The sequence below is a fragment of the Schistosoma mansoni genome, chromosome 2, assembly GCF_000237925.1.
Source record: "Schistosoma mansoni strain Puerto Rico chromosome 2, complete genome".
NCBI lineage: Eukaryota > Metazoa > Platyhelminthes > Trematoda > Strigeidida > Schistosomatidae > Schistosoma > Schistosoma mansoni.
Genome location: NC_031496.1, coordinates 23,324,965 through 23,345,576, shown reverse-complemented (window position 1 = coordinate 23,345,576; position 20,612 = coordinate 23,324,965). Strand labels below are relative to the sequence as shown.

At 33.2% G+C, this 20,612-nt stretch overlaps 1 protein-coding gene across 1 annotated transcript; it reads left to right on the top strand.

Moving 5' to 3' along the window:
• Positions 1-13,390: 13,390 nt before the first annotated feature.
• On the top strand, positions 13,391-13,738 carry Smp_071810 (hypothetical protein; the record flags this gene model as incomplete). The annotated part of the gene is made up of 1 exon (XM_018796139.1): positions 13,391-13,738. The coding sequence occupies one exon, from the start codon at positions 13,391-13,393 to the stop codon at positions 13,736-13,738; it is 348 nt and encodes a 115-aa protein (XP_018650382.1).
• Positions 13,739-20,612: the final 6,874 nt, after the last annotated feature.

The window sequence follows — 20,612 nt, the reverse complement described above, 5'->3', positions numbered from 1 at the left end:
CTCAAGTGGATGATTTTGATGGAGTTTTGTTCTCTAAGCTGGATGGTTTGGTCGTGGGGCTTTCACCATTCTTTTAAACGATATCATCAGAACAAACTTCTGCTTAGCGTTTTTTAGCGAGTTATATTTCTTCGGGATGAAGTCGCCAACCCCATGTTCAACCCTTCTCCTTTATCTGGACTTGTGACCGGCAGTAGCCCCAGGAAGATCTACAGGCGGAGTTCATAAAAAACTTCAGACAGAATTAAGGTGTTAGAATCTCGCCACATTGAGGTCTATAAGACAAGCTGTGAAGTTTTTGTTGACGATGTCGTTCAGAAAAACGACGAAAGTCTCACGACCAAATCATCTAGCTCAGAGAATAAAACTTCATCAAAAAGTTTTCATTATTTTTCTAGACAATAATATCAGAGCATAGTGCAAGAATATAAGTGAACTAATTGAATTTCTTTATAAGTAAGCAATAGTTTATACGATAGATATTAGGATTCGATTAATCAATAACCGGAGTTGTATTATTACTGTTTACAAGTATATTTGGTTGTTGTTGTTTTTTCTTCATCTAGATCAAAGAATTTTCGTACAGAGTTGAAATAAAACAAGAAACTGAATCTTATAGTTGATTACCCTTTTCAATACAAATAGTACGTTAGTGATGACATATTCTATTATTAATTAATTAATGTCCTGATATAGATTTTTTTTCCACGCTTCAATAAAAACCATTATTTCAGATTTGTTTACAAAAGTTAATAGACTCTTCCTTTTCTATTTAAAGAACTGAAGCGAAATATATATATGTATCATATCAATGGTTGCTCCAAAGCTCCCTTTCACCATGGAAATATATCACTTATATAATATAGTTTTGTATATTCCCAAAAGATATGAGAACAAGTTTATATTTTTACCTCGCCGGTAATCAGAATAATAAGCTAAGATGGGAAGTGATTAGCAGTGGAATCGAGGACGCACGTTTTCCTATTTGGGACTTGTCAGTTGGATGAACCGGCATCTCAGAGTTGATGTTTACTCCAGGACTCCAATCCAAGTGAATTTAGCTTTCACCCTATCTCACAAGCAAGTGGCTATCAGGACTCAGTAGCTAAGTGAATAACGCGATGGCGTTTGAAGCGAATAGTGCTGGGTCGGAGTCCCGGAATAAACATCAACTCTGAGATGCAGGTACATCCAGTTGACGAGTCTCAAATAGGACTAAACACGCGTCCAACCGGATTCCACTACTATGCACCATCCATCTTTGCTTATATTGCTTGTAAATTAAGACAAAATCGAGTTAATACGCACAGTATGAACATATGCCAATAAGGGAGTGGTCAGTTGCAGTGCTAAACATCAATGGGAAAATTCAATCAAACAATACCAAGTGAAGTAATGAGCATAATTTCTATTTTAATGAATATTTTAAACATGAAATTATCCAAAATATATTGTTATTCGACATAATTTAGTGTTATCAATCATCGTTACTAAAGTAAGCAACTGTGTGTATTCGTATCATACTCAGTCTGAATGGTTCTGTTTTCAAGTATGTCTTACTTACCTTTAATATTTCTACTGTTTTATCTACTAAACTAAATGATTTCGAAGCATAAGTACTGTTACCCATATTTTTCATGGTCATAGACAACTTGGCATGTTGACATTAAATCGAAATAAATTGATCACATTGAAATTTATATGAAGGGTTTGTCGAATTTTAAAATTTTTGAGCAGTAAGATTCTCAAAGAAATAAAATGTTTATGGTTGATTGTTTTGATTATTGTTATAAAATATCACTATTAATTAAAACAATGCTTGATGTCGAATAATGAAATGTCGATCAATGAAATGACATAGTGTCTTGACTTGTTTAATAGTTTCTAAATGATATATGTCATACATAACATAGTCTCTACATACAATCTCCGTTTTTGAATAGTTTTCTTTGCTATTTCTGCACACTACTCTGATGTGGGTTTCTCAGCAAGTGACCGGTTTCATAGTTAAACGACGTTAACTTCCTTTATTAGAATTGATGAGTTTTAGCGGTAGACATGCTTTGAGGATTTTTGACTTTTTTCTTGTTTTACTAACGATCTTAAGAAATTAACATCAAATAATCTGATATTTTCACACTAGAAATCACGAGTTGGTCTAAGATAGACCACCATTGAAAAACTGGGAACACTGGACGGCCATTTCGTACTAGTATGGGACAACTGAGCTATTTCCACTCACGATCCTGCACGTAGGAATAGAATCTAGGCCCTTCAGTCTCGCGCACCAACGCCTAGTCTCTAGGCCACTGATTTGGTATACAACGGTGTTAATATCTAACTTCAATCAGTTCATGATCTTGCGCAACCCTTCATCTAATGGAGTCCAATCCGTGTCAGATATGAGACAGTTTTTCAGTGAATGGATTGTTGCGCAAAATCATGAATCAATTGAAGTTAGACATTAACACTGTTGGATGCCGGTTTGGTGGTCTAGGGGTTAGACGTTCGGGCTAAAGCGAACGTTCTGAACTGATCGTGGATGCGCACCGCTGAGTAATCCCACACTAGGCCAAGACGGCCGTCTACTGTTTCCAGGTTTTCAATAGTGGTCTATCTTAGATCAACTCGAATTTTAACTGCGAAAATACTACAATCTCTACAAATCCCTATACATCTGAAACTTTAATCAAAGCATGAATAAAACCAACAGAACTATGATGGAACAATTAGAAAAACTCAGTTGTAGGAGTAAAGTGTTACGTTTGTCTGGACGAATTCTGAAGAAAACATTGCTTAAAAACCTGTCCTATCCGAGTAACTAGGCATTCGATTTTATAGCCTTATGGGTATAAGACTTTATAACAAATTGCTTAAAATATTTTTCTGATTACTTAATAGAAAAATCTGACGAGAAAAGTAGGGAATCAGTTAACTGATACATTCCCGAAGTGAAGTCTATTAAGTTCTTTTGAAGATATTTTTCTAATCTGATATGAATTTAATGATGAACCAATATGGGTTGAAAAGTTTCCTAAGAGCAAAAGAGCATTGAACAGTTATTGTTTACTAGTTTGAGAGTAATCAGTATTGTAGACACATAACTTTATGAAAGGTTGAACGTATCATAGGCGTTTCTCTACATTATAACTTTGAAATGACTGACTGGAAGAGTACATACGACAATCAGACAAATATTTCTCTAAAATAAAAGTACAAAATATTGTCCAAGTGTAGCGTTGCATGGATAATGAGTGTTCTTTTTCTCATCATCATCTATCTTTAAAAGTCTAAGTGGATATTTAAAAATGCTGTTGGTCGATCACCGGGTGATGACTAATGTAGTGTTTATCCAGGTTTCCTTTCAAATACTATCGGCAAACATTGGTCTTAAACAGTAAGATAATTAAAATATAAACTTCTACTAACTGACAAAGTAAACCTATGAAGATAACGTCATTTAAATTGGAAATAAAATAATAATTCGTTCAAATATTCATTCTAATATTGTGAATTATTTCATTGTTTTTTTAATTTCCTGTAAGAATTGTCGAAATTTACTAAAAACAAGAATGATTATTATATTACAAGAAATTAAAAATAGGTGGATGATGGTTTGCAGTAGAATTCAAGACGCACGTTTCACTCTATTTAGGACTCTTCAGCTGAATATACCCGCATCCCAGAGTTGATGTTTACTTCGAGACTGGAACTCAGTACATCTCGCTTCATACGTCAATCCGTTGCACGAGCTAATGGCTATCTGGATTCTGTAGCTAAGTGGATAACACGATCACGTTTCTCAAATAAAACAAAACGCACATCTTCGAGTCCACCACTAGCCACCAACCATCTTTGCTTATAATGTTTGTGACTTAAGGGAATATTGAGACAATCCGCACAGGATGCACATATATCAATAAAAGATTGAACATTATCAGCAGGGGTTTTGTGGAGATTTTAGTATATTCGTAGTTGAAATCATGAGGAACTTGAAGCTAGATCACCATGGAAAATCTGGAAGCACTGGACGACCGTTTCGTCCTGTTGTTGGACTCCTCAGTAGTGCGCATCCACGATTCGGCCTCGCGAGATTCGAACCCAGTCCACAAAACCCATTATGATAAGAACATTATGCTCACTAGTGACTCACTTCAAGAGATATTTCCTGAAGTTCTAGTGAGAAGCAGTGACCAGTGGAGTTCAACCAGGTCTGTTGTGAAACATTAACTCTCTGAAGACAATAGGTGAACGGATGTTTAACTTCGTGAATTGGTTAAAGTTCGCAACGATCCGCTTATCTACGTCACTGTGCACATTTTAGATTGAGTGCTCCGACGCGAGAAACCATAAACCGAAACGTTAAATCGCAAGGTGAGATCGTGGATGCGCACTGCTGAGGAGTCCCACAATAGGGCGAAACGGCCGTCCAGTGCTTTCAGGTTTTCTATGGTGTTCTAGCTTCAATTGACTCATGATTTCAACTATGAAGAGATTGATCAATCGCAGTCCTAAACATCTATGGGAAGATTCAAACAAACAACACGAAAACGAATTTAGAAAAACAGTTTTTAAATAACCTCATTTTTTATTTCTTATAAACTAATCAAGGTCATCCTCCAAGCCTAGTGGAATAAACAACATAAAGTTATTTATAAAAAACCGACTTATAAATAGTAAATTATGTGAAAACTTTGGATGAAAATTAAATTTATTTCTCTTTAAATAGTTTTTCCCATCGTTTTTGACCTAAGTACAATGAAAAAGGGAGAAAATATGTGCAAATAATTAAATTTACTAGTATTATAAGTAAATATATGGAACTCGTATAGATTTGACCGTTTCACTAGTCAGCCTCGACGGTGAACTGACCATACTGTTTTGTTCTCTTTATTTATTTGATCTTGTCGAGTAAATGAATTATTCATTAGAAACATATGAAAATGATATTTATCTTAGTAAAATGACCTTGACAGGTTAAATTGAAAAAAATCAATGAAATGGGCTTGTTTTTATTTCTGCTCTGTAGTCAGTCAATGTATTTGTTCTACGAAAACCATGCAGCACAGTGAACTATCCTTCATCTCCATGCTGGTTATGTGGACAATGGCATCACATGAAGTAATATCTGTATAAAGGCCATCGTTGCAACAAAGAAAATCGTACGTTGCATAAAAAACCCCGGCTGATGAAGAATGTATCCATGTCATTTACCGAAACCTTATTTCAAGATATATAAATCTGATGTCTTCAGTAACAAAATATTAGTAGCCTATAACTGAATAGGAATTCGCCATCGAAGAAAATATATAACATGGACGCTAAAACACCGTATTCACTTTAAAGTTGATACACTAACTGACATTACTGTTATCAGCCCAGAAACGTTGAAGAATATTAGAAAATTGACAGTGAGCACAATAATGCAACTAGCTCGCAGTGCTTCCGGTGGAAGTTTAAATATCGCTGGAGAATTATTCTGCACTGTATCTTAGTGTAATGTAACATTATACCTTATAGTGAATACTCCACTCGATTTACTGGATTTAGATATGATAGAGATACTACAGACAGTGAAACTTTAGGAACTCTGTGTTACAAAGACATTGCCGCGTGTTTACAGGAGAATTGGGAGAATACTACTAATCCTCAAATCTAGAGCTTGACGCTTTAATCGGCCTAAAGGATTCGTACTCTATGCAGCCCTGCCTATCGTAGAACATGAATTAAACTGTCTTCAAAAAAAATCACAGACACTATGCTACAAAATATATCAGGTGAGGCAGCTTATATTTAATCATGGGGAAAGACTAAATGGATTTAGAAAAGAAGCTGGACCTGGTGCCCACATGAATAACAGACTTCCGGTTTCAGTTATTTGTTGAGAAATGCGAATACTGAATGGGAGAAGTATATTATCTGGACTTCATAATCAACAAAAACGGAAACCGACCTGATTCTGAGAACACTGGAGCTACTAAGATAGAACCCAATACGACCGACTTACAGATTTCGCGATCCTTCTTGTGAACTGTCAGACAAGACGGATCTTTCTACTGAACCTTTATAACCTATATGCATCCCTAGATTATCTGCTGATGAAGAACGGCAGATGGATTTGGTCCAGTGAATATCAAGAAGCCTTTGAAGAAATAAAAATACTCTTATCGTCAGAACTTTTGTTTATGCATTACAGTTCAGCCCAATCAATTTTAGTTGCTTCCTATGCTATCAACTATGGGATAGGAGCAGTCATTTCACATGTTCATCGTAATGGATCTGAGAAGGATATTATTCATGCCGCAAGATTGCTGACAGTGATAGAGCGGAACTATAGTCAATTAGAAAAAACCCTGTCCATTATTTTCACCGTACGAAAGTTTCACAAAATGACGTTTGATCGTCAGTTCACGTTATTCACCGACTACATCCCATTACTAGTATTTTTCGAGTCTAAGAAGGTCATTCTAGCATATACAGTTAACCGTCTATAACACTGAAAAACTATGTTGTTGAGATATGTCTTTGAGATTAAGTATTAGCTGATGGATAAATTTAAACGAGCAGATGTTCTGTCAAGATTAATTGGCTCCCATACAAAATCTGAAGATATATTGGAAGCAGCTAGAGAAGAAAAAGCCAATGTTCACACAGAGTCAATGGATGCGGTTTCTGGATTACCGGTGACCTTTCAAACTACCAAAGAGGCAACCCAGATGGATAGTACCTTAAGAAGAGTATGGAGTTATATTCTGACCTAATCATCAACACCTAAGCCCCAAAACATACTTTTACTGTATTGTTTACGGCGAGAGTCACCAACAGTCGTTGATTCATAAGTAGGGTTCGTTCACCACATCTTAGTCCCAGAAATCCTCCAGCGTCAAAACTTGTGATAGTTTCACAGTTGGACATAAATAAAGTGAATTCATTGTCACGAAGCTACACATGTTGGAATATTGACGATCAAGGAAAAGTATCACAGCTGGCCACTGAAAATTCTATAAAATGTGAACCTCAACCTTGAGCGAAACCTTATTATCCCTGGCAAAAAATGCATGCTGATTTTGCTGGCTTTGCACATGGGACACATCATTTAGTCAACAAGGATGCTTCTGCAATGCAGTGGAAAGTTTGAGCTATGTCGAACTTGGCAGTATAAGCAACCATTCTAAATTTATCGAACATGTTCATCCATTTCGGAGTCCCAGAGATCCTAGTGACAGATAGTGGCACGCAACCCATACATCAGGACTTAATTAGTTTTGTAAAAAATGGAATTACACACCAACGACCACCACCATATCATCTACGATCCTAGGATCAAGCTTAGAATTTCGTAGATATATTAAGGCTCTGATAAAGAACGTAGGAGGAATAACAATGCAGGTGGCAAATACATTTTCAGCATCCTATCCAGCTACTGCTGATCGTTTTTTGGCAGAAGAGGAATTCCTCAGAATCTGGAGTAGCCAGACGAGGAATCGACACAGTCATATGCGTGATTGAGGAAAGTGGTGTGACATACACAAGACATGTATATCAGATGCACAGAGATGAGAGGACAGTAACCACACAAGAGGAGATTTCACTTACCATATCAGTAGACATTTTTCAAAGGTGTTCCGATGAGCAAGGAGACAGAAAAGTCAAAAGAAACCAGGTCAAATCAGCTCAATTATCACAGGAAATTTATCTCAAAATAATACGGTGACAAGTTAACAAGTTGACCACAGCTGGTAAATCCAAAAATAAAAGGCAATAAAATGGCTACCAGAAAGGGCGATGAAGCCGTCAGAAACTCTAATCACAGTTCGACAGAATTTTTTGAAATATCGACGTAACATGCTGTGGTTGGATGATTACATAAACTTCATGCTTGCGCATTGGGTGGATTATAATGGTGTTATAGGCTATGCCGAAACCTATAAATACACCTGTTTTACTGTACATTTTGATACTTGCTGCAGCAAACCCTTATTATGCTTTATCTCACCTTCTGATTTACGACGTCGGGGTTCTATACGTTTAAGTATCGCAGTTGTATGCCGTATTAGCTGTAATCAAGTAAGGAACATAACAGAAACATATCATTATTAGCCTTGAGCATTCTACCTAACCAACTACGAATAGGCCACTAAGGGGTATCTAACTAGAAGAATGCTCTTGATAGTCCACCGGACATAAAATACAGTTTTACATGTTTGTCGTAAACTACAAGGTCATAGTTATAAACCCAACATAGGGCACAGTCATAAAACTTGAATACTTTGTAATTAATGTTGTTCAGATAAATACCGATATTTTCACCTATAGTTTTCTTTAATGATAAAACAATGCAAAGAATAGAATCGTAAATCACTAGGTATTTGCAAAATAAACCGTTAATCGTAAATTTGGTTAGTTTTCTTGCCTTGACAAACGTCAACTATGGGATATGATAGTAAGGTGTGCAAAGATACTGTGTGCAACTTAGGGTTCATTTAGTAAGGTCTAGTGGTTGCTGGTGGCTCAGCATAATCAGTGGAGTAAATATAAATCATCTATAGCCTGTAGGTATCGTTACCAAGTTTTGATTTGATAGTTTTGTATAAATTAAGCATTGGGTAGATTGTTATAAAAGTATTATTTACATCTATAGCTTGTTCACTTGTCATCTCATTATTCGATATTAGTTACAGTCCAACTTCCGTAGTATGTTTCCTTAAGATAAGGAAAATCCTTACAGTTTTCCGTTAAATTCTTTAGTTCCCATAATCAACGCAAGTCGTTTTTTTCCATATAATCGAAGGGATCCTAGATGACTGACAATCATTTTTTAGCTTTATATGAACTACTTATCAAGTATTTCAGTAGCCATGAATAGTAAGGCACATTTTTATGTATTGAAAAAATACCACTTGTATTTATCGTCATCTTAACCATTATGTCCTACACAGCTCAAGAACAATATATATTGATGAAGACTGTAGAGGTTTACTGGAAAATGATATGTTTCGTTTTCAGATTCCAATGCTTGACTATCTGAATGAGTATTCTTAAGCTAAATTGATTGAAGGTCTTCCTACTTCAACAAAATACTGCATTATTGGTAAAACATAATAATATGTTACATGCACTGTATTCGCGAAAACTAGTGTAAAGATCACCTGACACTAGAGGATCGAACTTCATTGTCATCAATAAATTTCAGAGGTTTTTCCAGAAGTACCATAAGGAAGAAAACAATAATGGTCAGTATCAATAAAGGTAGGCGTACTATATTTATGCATCATTAGGAAAAATATTGTCAAAGATATCACGTTACAACTCCTTGAAAACGAAGAACACCCCATAAATTGTACGAAATATACATGATTTGGTCTGATAGAGCTCAAATATCCGTGTTTTATGTGTCCCAACACTGTTTAATGATAATTCACAAGTGACAGTCCCTGGAAGTACGAATTAACAAATATAGACACCTGTTGGAAATTAAATTATCGAACAGAGAAAACTCCAAGAATCTTAACGAACGTTTAAAAACATGCCAATTAAATCAATCTGAAATTGGCAGATATATTGATGTTGATCGAATCATATATTATTGTGGAGAAGTCGTCCACCACACAGTGAGTTGTCAGTTGTACAAGACGGCCAACAAGTACGTAAAAAATATAAATAAAGTCAAAACTGTTGATAGTATTGTCATCAGAATTGACTACCTTGTTATCTGTGTAGTAATCGAAATGCCTGCTTCTAAATGAACTGAGCATACGTGGTACTGCCCAGAGTGACAACAAAAGTTTCTTAATTAAATCATCCTTCTCAAAAACACTTTTCTAAGCTATATACCACATACAGAATTCTTTGACGGTAAAGGTGCTAAGGAACAGCAATGACGTTTGAAAAGTGCCTTCATCTGGTCAATTCTCTTAGGACTAACAGATTCAGCGTCTACAAAGAATGTATGCTAAGTTAACTATCGTGATACATACATTTGCCACAACAAAATAATTAACAAATAAGAACTGTCTACTTATAAAGGATAAGTAGTACATAATAATTTGGCCAGTAAATTATGTGACGTATTTTTCGGATAATGAAAAACTCAAGTTTTCAATAATACAGATAAAGATACAAGTAATAGCTGGTTAAAATATGCACTGGTAAGTCCCTGAAAAAAAGTGAACCTCTTGAAAGTTGCTTTGTCCTTTCTCCGAAGCTTTCTTAAGGTATCTACTCACGACTCTACATAACTTAGTGCTAAGGCCTTCAATCTGCACACTCCGTGGTATCCAAGATTTTTCTCTTATTTAGTTAGGGTCCAGTCAGTCATATTTCAGACATCAAGTAATTTTCGTCGTAGAATCACTTTAATTAAATAGTACCTTCATTTTAGGTTGCAGATAAGCACTGTTGTTTTCCTTTTCACAACGAATCTCCAGATTGAATCCATTACTGACTAAAACTACTTTTAAAGTACATAAATGTTTCCATAAAAAGCGTGTAATAATATACATACCTTACTAAGTATCAGAAAAAGTCCCAAGCAGTTCATTGTACAATTTTTACATATTTGGAATTTATCATAGGTTTTTCTAATAACATACATGGGAGAACGATTAGATCTTCACCAAACTTTGATATACAGACTAAAGCTTGATGAAGATTTGATTGAAAACGATATCATTTGCTTATATGTAATGTTAGAAGTTTAAAATTGTCCCGTTCATTATTATGTAAATATATGAACTTATTGTGGGTTGATCATTACTCACAGTTCGATTTAGCATGGAGTCTCACTAGATACATTTGACACCTAAGGGTTCAGATTGATATCATGAATAGATCAATGTTAGACCACCATTGAAAACGTGCAGGCACTGGATGGCCGTTTTCTCTTAGTACGAAACTCCTCAGTAGTGCGCATCCTCGATCCCACACACAGGGTGCGCAAACGCCTGAAGTCTAGGCCACTGAACCGGCATCCAACGGTATTAATGTCTAACACCAATCAACCCACGAAAATGAGCGACCGTCCACCATTATCTTCAGTGAGTAATCGCCTCACAACAGATATGGTTGAACTCCACTAGTCACAGCTTCTCACTAGAACTCCAGGATATCCATCTTGAAGTTAGTCACTAGTTAGCATATAAGTTCAGAAATATTCGTGTTTCCACCTTGATTGATGTTAGAAATACATTCATTGAAAAAAAATGTATTCCATGTGACTTTTCTTACTTCTAGACCAGAAATATTTTTCTAGTATTCAGTTAACTAAAAGTGATGATATATGAAATTATATACTACTTTACTTACATACCAAATACTTTGATCATCTTAACACGGTCCATACGATGTCAATTCACCTAGACTAATGGCCACATTGCAACTTGATCGATAGAATTAGATCCACATTGGACAGCAATCAATCAATGGTGAAGTGATTTGTAGTTATAGTGTAGTGAACAAGAACACTGATAGGAAGAATCGAATGTATTTTAGCACAATATTACATAATATCTCACTAAAAAATGAGATCCATATAATGAACAGTTAATTTGCAATATAACAATCACTTGTCTCAATTTGACTGTTTCTTCTAAAAGTATCCGTCCATAGTCTCCGATTATAATTGTTCATGCATTTTCGTACCGATCGCGTTCCGTTCCCGTTCTCTCCTTAACGATCTTCTACTGAAATACATTCAATGCCCAACCATCACCATATACTACTTATGTGGATATCAGTAACCCACACCACAATAGTTCTAGTGAATCATAAGTAAATACCAAAGCACAAATCAGACAAAAATTCAACTCTATAACTTACCCTGTATTTAATGCACAGTAATAAATGAGCTGTTAAAACAGGTTGAAACTCATTACATTTTTAAATAATACACTAAAAGAAGCACTCATTATTATAGAATAATTTATTAATTAAAAAGTCAAATTAGTAATATTATTTATATGGAGTAGAAAGTGAATTATATCATTACTGTTTGCTAGTCCTTGTGATATTATTAACCAAATGTTTTATCATACAGTTTACTTTTGTGGAATAACAACTATGGCATCTTCAAAGGTGAATTCCATTAATTCAAAGAATAAACCAGTTTGTTGAAATGAGGTCTCTTAGTACACCTCTTAATATCCAACCAATCCCACTTATTATTCTGTTGTAAATAGAACAGCTTAGCAGAGATCTTATTAGAGTACTCAACTGACTTTTTAATGAGAGAATTTAAAGGATAGATAAAGTAATAATTAAATTAAATTATTGAATCATTAAATCTACCTACATTTACTACATAGTAATGACGTAAGCGACTCCTTTTATGACTATACGCCGCATGCAAGATCATAAATGCCTACTGCTGAATAATCCAATACTAGGAAGAAATGACTATCTATTATTTCCAGGTTTTTTATTGATTGTTTAACATTGATCGATTCATAAATTCCAAAATTTAACTTCAATATCTTTAATTTTCTTTTCTGTTAAATCACTTTATCAACACCTACATTAAAAAAATCTCTTTTCTTTCCAAATATTTAAGACTTGGAAACAAAAAGGGAATTACTAATGGAATGTTTGTCCACATACCATTTTATTTTACATTTCGTAAAATCATTTATTTTTATCACCGGTAGAAATACAGTTTAAACTAATTGACAAACATTAATTGAATATGATTGACTTAGAAAAAAAGAGAAAAAAAATTTTTTTTAAAAAAAACTTTCATAAATTTAATTATTCCTATGGGGTTATATAATGAATATTGTATAATTAGTAAAAAAAAAACTTTTCACGTATCCTTTTTTTTATAGAATTACTCTGTTTGAATCGGTGATAATAAACAAGCTAACAAAGTACAAATCCCTTCAAATACATATATAGTTTTCCCAATATACTTTGAATGCATAGATGGATGTCAGGTTATATGTACATATGTGCATAAGTGTACTTGAACATGTGTTCATGGTGTAAGGTTTATAAATACCTTTGTTTACTATATTCTAGTTTTTTCATATTCATTGTTTAATTAAAGTGAAGTACACTCGAACAAAGTTCACTAAAATATATATAGACCACATGAAAACGTAATAAATATTAGAATCTATTATCTAACCAATCATAAATGAGAGAATTACTATGAATTAACCGGTACTATTATTATTATTATTTTGTTCTTTAGCATCATTATTAATCATAATAAGGTACTTGTTGCTACTATTATTAGTATCATTGCTACTATTAGTTCAATATCCAATAATATTTCCCATGAAAACATTAGTATAAAAAAGAAGGAACATCACTAACTACTATTGTATAAATATATAGACAATATACTCACTGAATTACTAATTGTCATTATCATCATCATCATCATCATCTTAGGATGTCAGTTTTCAATGGTCATCATAATGATTATTTAAAAAAAGAAATCAATGGTCTTAGAAAATGGAAAGTAAATGGTGAGCAAATGATTGAGAAATCAAGTGATATACAAGAAAATGGGAAACACAATAACAATCATGATGATAATCATGAAAGTATTTTACAGAATGAGGAACAAAATAATCCAATGAGAAATGGTTGTATATCAAATGAAAATGAAAATGGTACAAAAAATGATACTATGAAAATTGAAAAATTCAATGGTGATAATAACCATAGTTACATAAATGGTGATAATAATGATAATTTTGTACCAATATGTAAACCTGGACGTTTCATTTGTCGGTAAGCGATGTACTATTGAATCTAACGTAATGAGTCTAAGATTATTTTATGTGTTATTCATATGAAATTTCGATAATGTAATGAGAAGATGAAGATTATCAGAACTATGTGCCGATATATTAACGCAATACATTTCGAACAATCTGACCACACATATACTTGTTAAGAACATTTATATATAAAAATAAGAGGTAAACTAGACTGGAAATGGAGGGGAGAGTAGACAATGATAATAATAATAATAATAATAATAATAATACAAAAAGGGGGTTTGAATTTTCATATGGGTAAGGCCTCAATAAATCTTAGCATACGGAATTTAACACATTTATACAACACCATAAAAGCGGAGTTAAGATTAATCTTATGGCCTGCTTCAATTATGTGTTTGGCACTAGAGGATGATGGATGTTTATCCTCTACTCTTATCGGTTCATTTGATTCTATTTGTTTCTGAAACCCTTTTGGTACGTAAATAAATTAATGTATTCGTAATATCCCAATGAGTAGAAAAATTAAATTTTCTGACATTTCGTCACTCGGTGTAAGCCACTTCTTCAGAGAATATAACAATCTAACCAATGCTCAATTTATTCAAAATTATCAAGTCGAAACTTGGTAATGATACCTACATTTCGGTACATGTTCACAAACCCTAATTTAAATTATAATAAAATGATTGAGAGAATAATACAAACCACAATAAATTTCATCAGTAAGTTTATTGTAAAAGGGAACTGTCAACATTTTGTCATTTTTAGATGAAATTTTTCCATTGATCCGAATAAAAAGGGAACATCTGAAAATCAGATTCTGATTAATTGATCGTCGAGTTATAAAGAATAAATTTAACTAGTGAATGATCTTGTTAGTATAAGGATTTGCAAAGAGACAAAACTGCTCATTATCATGGTAGATTATAAGCAGTAACTACATTAAGAATGAATAATCAACTTTGATAGTTAAATTATTGGATTTAGTCACTGTTATATAGCTTAAAGAGTACCAACATTCTTTATTTGGTAGAATAAAAGCAATAAAAATGAATGAACTGGTGAATTATTTGCCACATTATTTAGAGTTTGAACTAACAGCATAGTTAACTATTGAATCTCGGTTCATTGGTCTAGAGTCTAAGTATTTTTACACGAAACCGAAGCTCTCAGGTTGGAATCCTATTTGTACAGTTATATACTAGCGCAGTTGATGAGTCACACACTATGAAGAAACAGTCGTTCAATTGTTCAGGTTTTCTATAGTTGTCTAACTTTGATTTTAATGAAATTCAATAACCTCCACAACATTATACTAACAATAACAGAAAAAACAGAGAAAATAATGAACATCGTTTGGTTATGATGGCATAGCTTAGTTTTGATTATTATCAATAATTTTACGTAGTTGAGACCATGAGTCAATCGAAGCTAGACTACCATGGAGAACCTCCAAACACTGGACGGCCGTTTCGTCCTATTGTGGGACTCTTCTGCAGTGCACATCCACGATCGTCGAGTGCATCCAGGTTTTCCATGGTGGTCTAGCTTCAATTGACTCATGATCTCAACTACATAAAATTACTAAAAATCTCCACAAAACCCCCTTCTAATATTATCAATAAGTTCATATAATTATGCTAATAATCAAATGAATTTGATTGAAACATAAGTTATACACTTTTTTTAAATTCTATTTACTGAATATTCAAATAAAGACAATAGGAACTTATATCAATGCAAATGGTTTAATTATCAATAATAAATAGTATTCTGATACTGTTTGTAGGCACATTTAAGAAATTCGGAATTATCCATGGAAATTTCTTTTTAGTGTTAATTTCTTACGAATAATTTTAGTTTGGAATTAATAACCCAGTATTCAGGCATAAATTTATTCAGCAGGTTCGCAATAAATCTTTTATAATATCTGTACACAATTATTGAAATGATAGTACTTCTAACAAGTTTATAAGGTGAATAATTCTTCATTTCTCAAATACAAGAAACATTTTGATGGAGTTTTGTTCTGTGAGCTGGATGGTTTGGTCGTGGAGCTGATGGTGCCGTTCAGAAGGACGATGAATCATCCACCTGAGCTACAAATCTTCTCCACCATCATAGGAAACATTTTCATACTTCATACTGACTGTATCATATATTTACTTCTGTAAAAGTTTATCAGGTTATCTATTACTGATCAAATTATTAAAATTCAATATAGACTTTATTTAAGGATATTCTTTTTTACCCTAAAAATATAGATCACTATATTTAAATAAATGTATATTTCTTGCAGCCCATTTCAGCAACCGTAAAGTAATTAACCTAAGTGTAATTTATATCATAATTTATCATTTATTGATGAATGTATTGGCCTTAAGGATACATTGTGTTGATAAATTTTTGTTTTGGTTTAAAAACTTGAATAGCTATTAATTGTATCAGTAGTAAATGCTTTTAGAACATTAATTAGGTGTAATTCTATTCGGTTTATAAACCAATTTAGGTTAGACAATCATTGAAAATCTGGAGGCACAGGACTGTCATTTCATACTAGTATAAGAATACCGAGCAGTTCGCATCCACAATCCCACACGTGGGAATGGAATACAGAACCTTCAGTCTCTAGAGTTTACTTTTATCTCCAGGTCACTGAGTCGGTGTCCACCGGTGTTAATGTCCAACTTCAATCGATCCATTTGATCATTTCATTAATTTCTAAATGTAGCTAAGATCACTATGTGAAATATCTATAAATCCGAATTCTGTTTTGTATTGCTTATTTGTCCCTCAACTTAATTTTACAGATACATAATTTCCTAGTCTTTTTACACTATTTCCAACCTCATCTTTTCTCATAATTTTTGACAACATTGAACTAGCTTTTACTTTGATACTTGGGATTTTGGTGAGTGACCTTTCAGGTATATTAAAACCCGGTCATATATTCCTTGTTATCATTAAATATATCTTTGATTCAGTTGGTTACTAAGGACGTTGAATTTAACCTAGTTCAAACTAACTTTTAAAACTATCAAACAATAGAGTCTTATGTGGAACAAAATTAAAATATTTCATGTTAGATATTCAATAAGTATATACCAATCAGAGCTTACTTTTATGCATTTAGTTGCAACTTTACTGGAAATCAGTTGATAATTGTTACCGGTTAACATTACTTCAGAAATTAAAGTCATTTAATCCGATCAGGTGATACAAATATCTTTCATAAACGTTTAGTAAAGATTAACACTGATATCAAAATGTGATGTGATCTACTGATATCGAGATATATTAGTAGTATGTATCATCAATCGAAAATGAAATGCTTGATGGCAGAAGGTTAAGAAGATCAAAGAAAAGAGAACGTAAACAAAGAATGATTGATTTGGAAACAAAAGACTAATGAAATCTGAGACGATTAATTAACATTTCGCAAATGAATTATCTACTGTACGGTTCTCAGATTTTATTAAGATAATTCGTAATTTTATGTTGCTAAGACATTCGATTGTCCCTACTTCTATTCACGTTCACAACAACGATACCACTTTTTACAGGTATAATGAATTAATATAGCTCAATCATGTATAAGATTTCTAATTGTATATATAATAGATATTCCAATTAAATAGTAGAAATATCTAAATTCCTGTTTCGAACTGATTAAATTAATCAACAGTAATGGAGAATATTATTGTGTCTACAGTTACTTTCATGAACTGTTGCTTATAAAGCTTGTGATTTTAGGTAATATCGAGGTAGTCTGAATAGGATGCACATATGCCAACAAGAGACTGATCAATTGCAGTCCAATATAACAATGGGAAGATACAAGTAAAACAACAACACGTGAATAAATCTTCACCCAATTGCACAAGCAAGTGATTATCAGGATTCATTAGCTAACTGGATAACGCGATGACGTTTAAAGCGGATAGTGCTGGGTCTGACTTCCGGAATGAACATCAACTCTGGGATGTATGTACATCCAGCTGACGAGTCCCAAATAGGAAGAAACGCGCGCCCTGGATTTCACTGCTGGCCACCATCTGTCTTTGCTTATAATGCTTATGAATTAAGGTACAATCGAGATAATACGCACAGTATGCACTTATACCAATAAGAGACTGATAAATTGCAATGCTAAATATCAATGGGAATATTCAAGTAAACAATACCAAGTGGATTTTTAGATAACATTTTAAAACCATGACGTTCATGCTTTTACTTAGGAAAAAACGAAGTAAACCGGTTAACAGAATTGTTTCTTTTATTTACCACAATTCCATCACAAATACGTCCGTCTAGAAATTAATTTATTTTATATAATGGTGTACAGGAATGAGTTTAAATGAAGAAGTTCGGTATCTGAGTGTTCATTATTTATTTGTTTGAAGGTACCACAGAACAGTACAGAGTTTCAATGTCTTGTTTTGAAGTTTACCGAATAGCCTATAACCACATAGAATGACATTAGGTTGAGTTTAAGAAGTTTATGTCTATTGATCAATAAGATACCTTTTGATCACTGAAATGGAATCCAGTAGTCCCATTCCACGATATCAATTTATCTATGATATACTTAGTTAATACCATTCGTTGATTATTTTATTAGTCATGGCTTCCGATTGTAAATTCAGCTTAATCTATCTTTACATGTCATTAATGAGAAAAGTGTGTTTTTCTATTTTATTCCCTTAATGCTTTTTCCAACATTCCAACTCATACATAAAGTATAACAAGCAAAGTATTCTAAACATAAACTAATTTCTAAATGCATATACATCAGTAAGCTTTCGAATTAGTTTATAAAGGGATCATAAATTTTTTTAAGATTGCCAAATTCCATTTTCAAAAAAAATTTTTTTTTAGAAAAAAAAGGTAACGAAACAAAACATACCAACACAAAAAACTGAATTTTTCACGAACACATTTTTTCGATATACACATACAAGCAACTATCTTATTGTCGTATAGTTTACAAGTATATTCCTTGAAAGAATGTCAATAAGTTATTTAATACTAATGTCATAACGAATTCCGTTGGTACTGTTTGTTTGAATCTTCCCATTGATGTTTAGAACTGCAATTGATCAGTCTCTTGTTGTCATAATGATTTTAATAAATCGTCGAACAAAAAAAATACTTCCCGATAATGATCTTCTACGTTGTTGTGTTTCTTTTTTCTTTCTGTTAATCTATACTCCCTCAGTTATGTCTATGTATATTACAGACAATGTTTAGAATGTTTGACAAGCAAATAAATTTGTTTATTATGTATTTCCCGTTTGTTTTTAAACTAAGATATTGTAAATAAACAATATCCGTTTGATTTAATTCTTATCAGATTATACAAAAGTGTATAAAGGAATTTGTTCAATAATGGAATTTATGAATTAGAAATTGTTTATAAACGGTAAAATGTTTAGTATTCTAAGCAAAGATGGATAGTGGCTGGCAGTTGAATCCAGGACGCGCGTTTCGTCTTATTTTGGATTCGTCAGCTGGATGTACTTGCATTTTAGAGTTGATGTTCACTCTGGGACTTGAACCCAGCAACTTTCGCTTCAAACGCCATCACACTATCCACTCAGCTACTGAGTCCTGATAGCCACTTGCTTGTGCGATGGGGTGAATTTTAAATTCACCTAAATTCACTTCCCATTGATGCTTAGGCAATATCGAGGCAATACACACAGTATGCACATATGGCCAATAAGAGACTGACCAGTTGCAGTTCTTAACATCAATGGAAAGATTCAAACAAACAATGCTAAGTGTTTATTATTATGTTTTAAAGTTAGAACGAACTGTAAGAATGAACATAGTAAATATAAATAACATGAGGCAAAAGAAATAATATAATATTTTGATAATCAAACCAAAATTATAGGTGGTATTCGTCACAAAATAATATCAGTTAGATTACCATTAAAAATTGGAAAGAATTAGACAGCTGTTTCACTGTTGTATGGAATTCCTTAGCAGTGCGTACCGATGACTAGAAACAAAACAGAGGAATTATAATTTTTTTTACTTCCAGAACATAATTAATCCACCACTTAGCTGACCTGCAATGTTATTTATTTCCAACTGCAGTAGATTCATGATATCGAGAGTATGGTCAGAGAAAACATCTTTTGGGATTCTTCACTTCTGAATGATAGATATAATAAAAATAAATTTTTTATCGCTGATTTTATGAACATTGTTATGTTTTTGTGAGTACATGTTTATTTGTAAGCTTTTGTCGGTTCAAGTTTATCCTGGGATTTTTATACACTGTGATCATTTCCCTCCAAAATGCACTTGAAGAGCATATAGCGGTAATTCCATAGTGTAGACATACTGATTGATCTATTTTATGCTGTAAAATTAAAAAAAAAACAAGGACACTTGTCTCTTTTCCTATTTAGCATAATGGTTTTACAAGGGGCGAGTGCACACTCTTTATAATAACAGCTCCTATAGTGACCTACTTCCCGGCTAAGCTAAAAAATATCTACTGACTAAAATCATTATGACGAATCCATTATCACAATATTTTTCTTTGTCAGTCATGGAGTTTGAAAATGAATTTACAATTTAGACTGTTAATCTGAGCAGCGTTGATAAATCCAGACTACAAAGTTAGGATTGACCTAATTTTGCAATACATACTTGGAGATGTTTAGTGGTATCTCTACCGCAATTATTTGAACTATTTGCCGCTGCTCTTTTTAATTTAACCTAATCAAGCTGGTTCTTTGGTATAACTTGAGCTAACATAAAATCATGTCAGGCTATATCTTGTTTGTGACTGAGGTTTATGTTTTTAATCAAATCTAAAAATTGGATTGCATGTTTAATAATCATTATCAAAGTTTTGTAAAGTGGTTT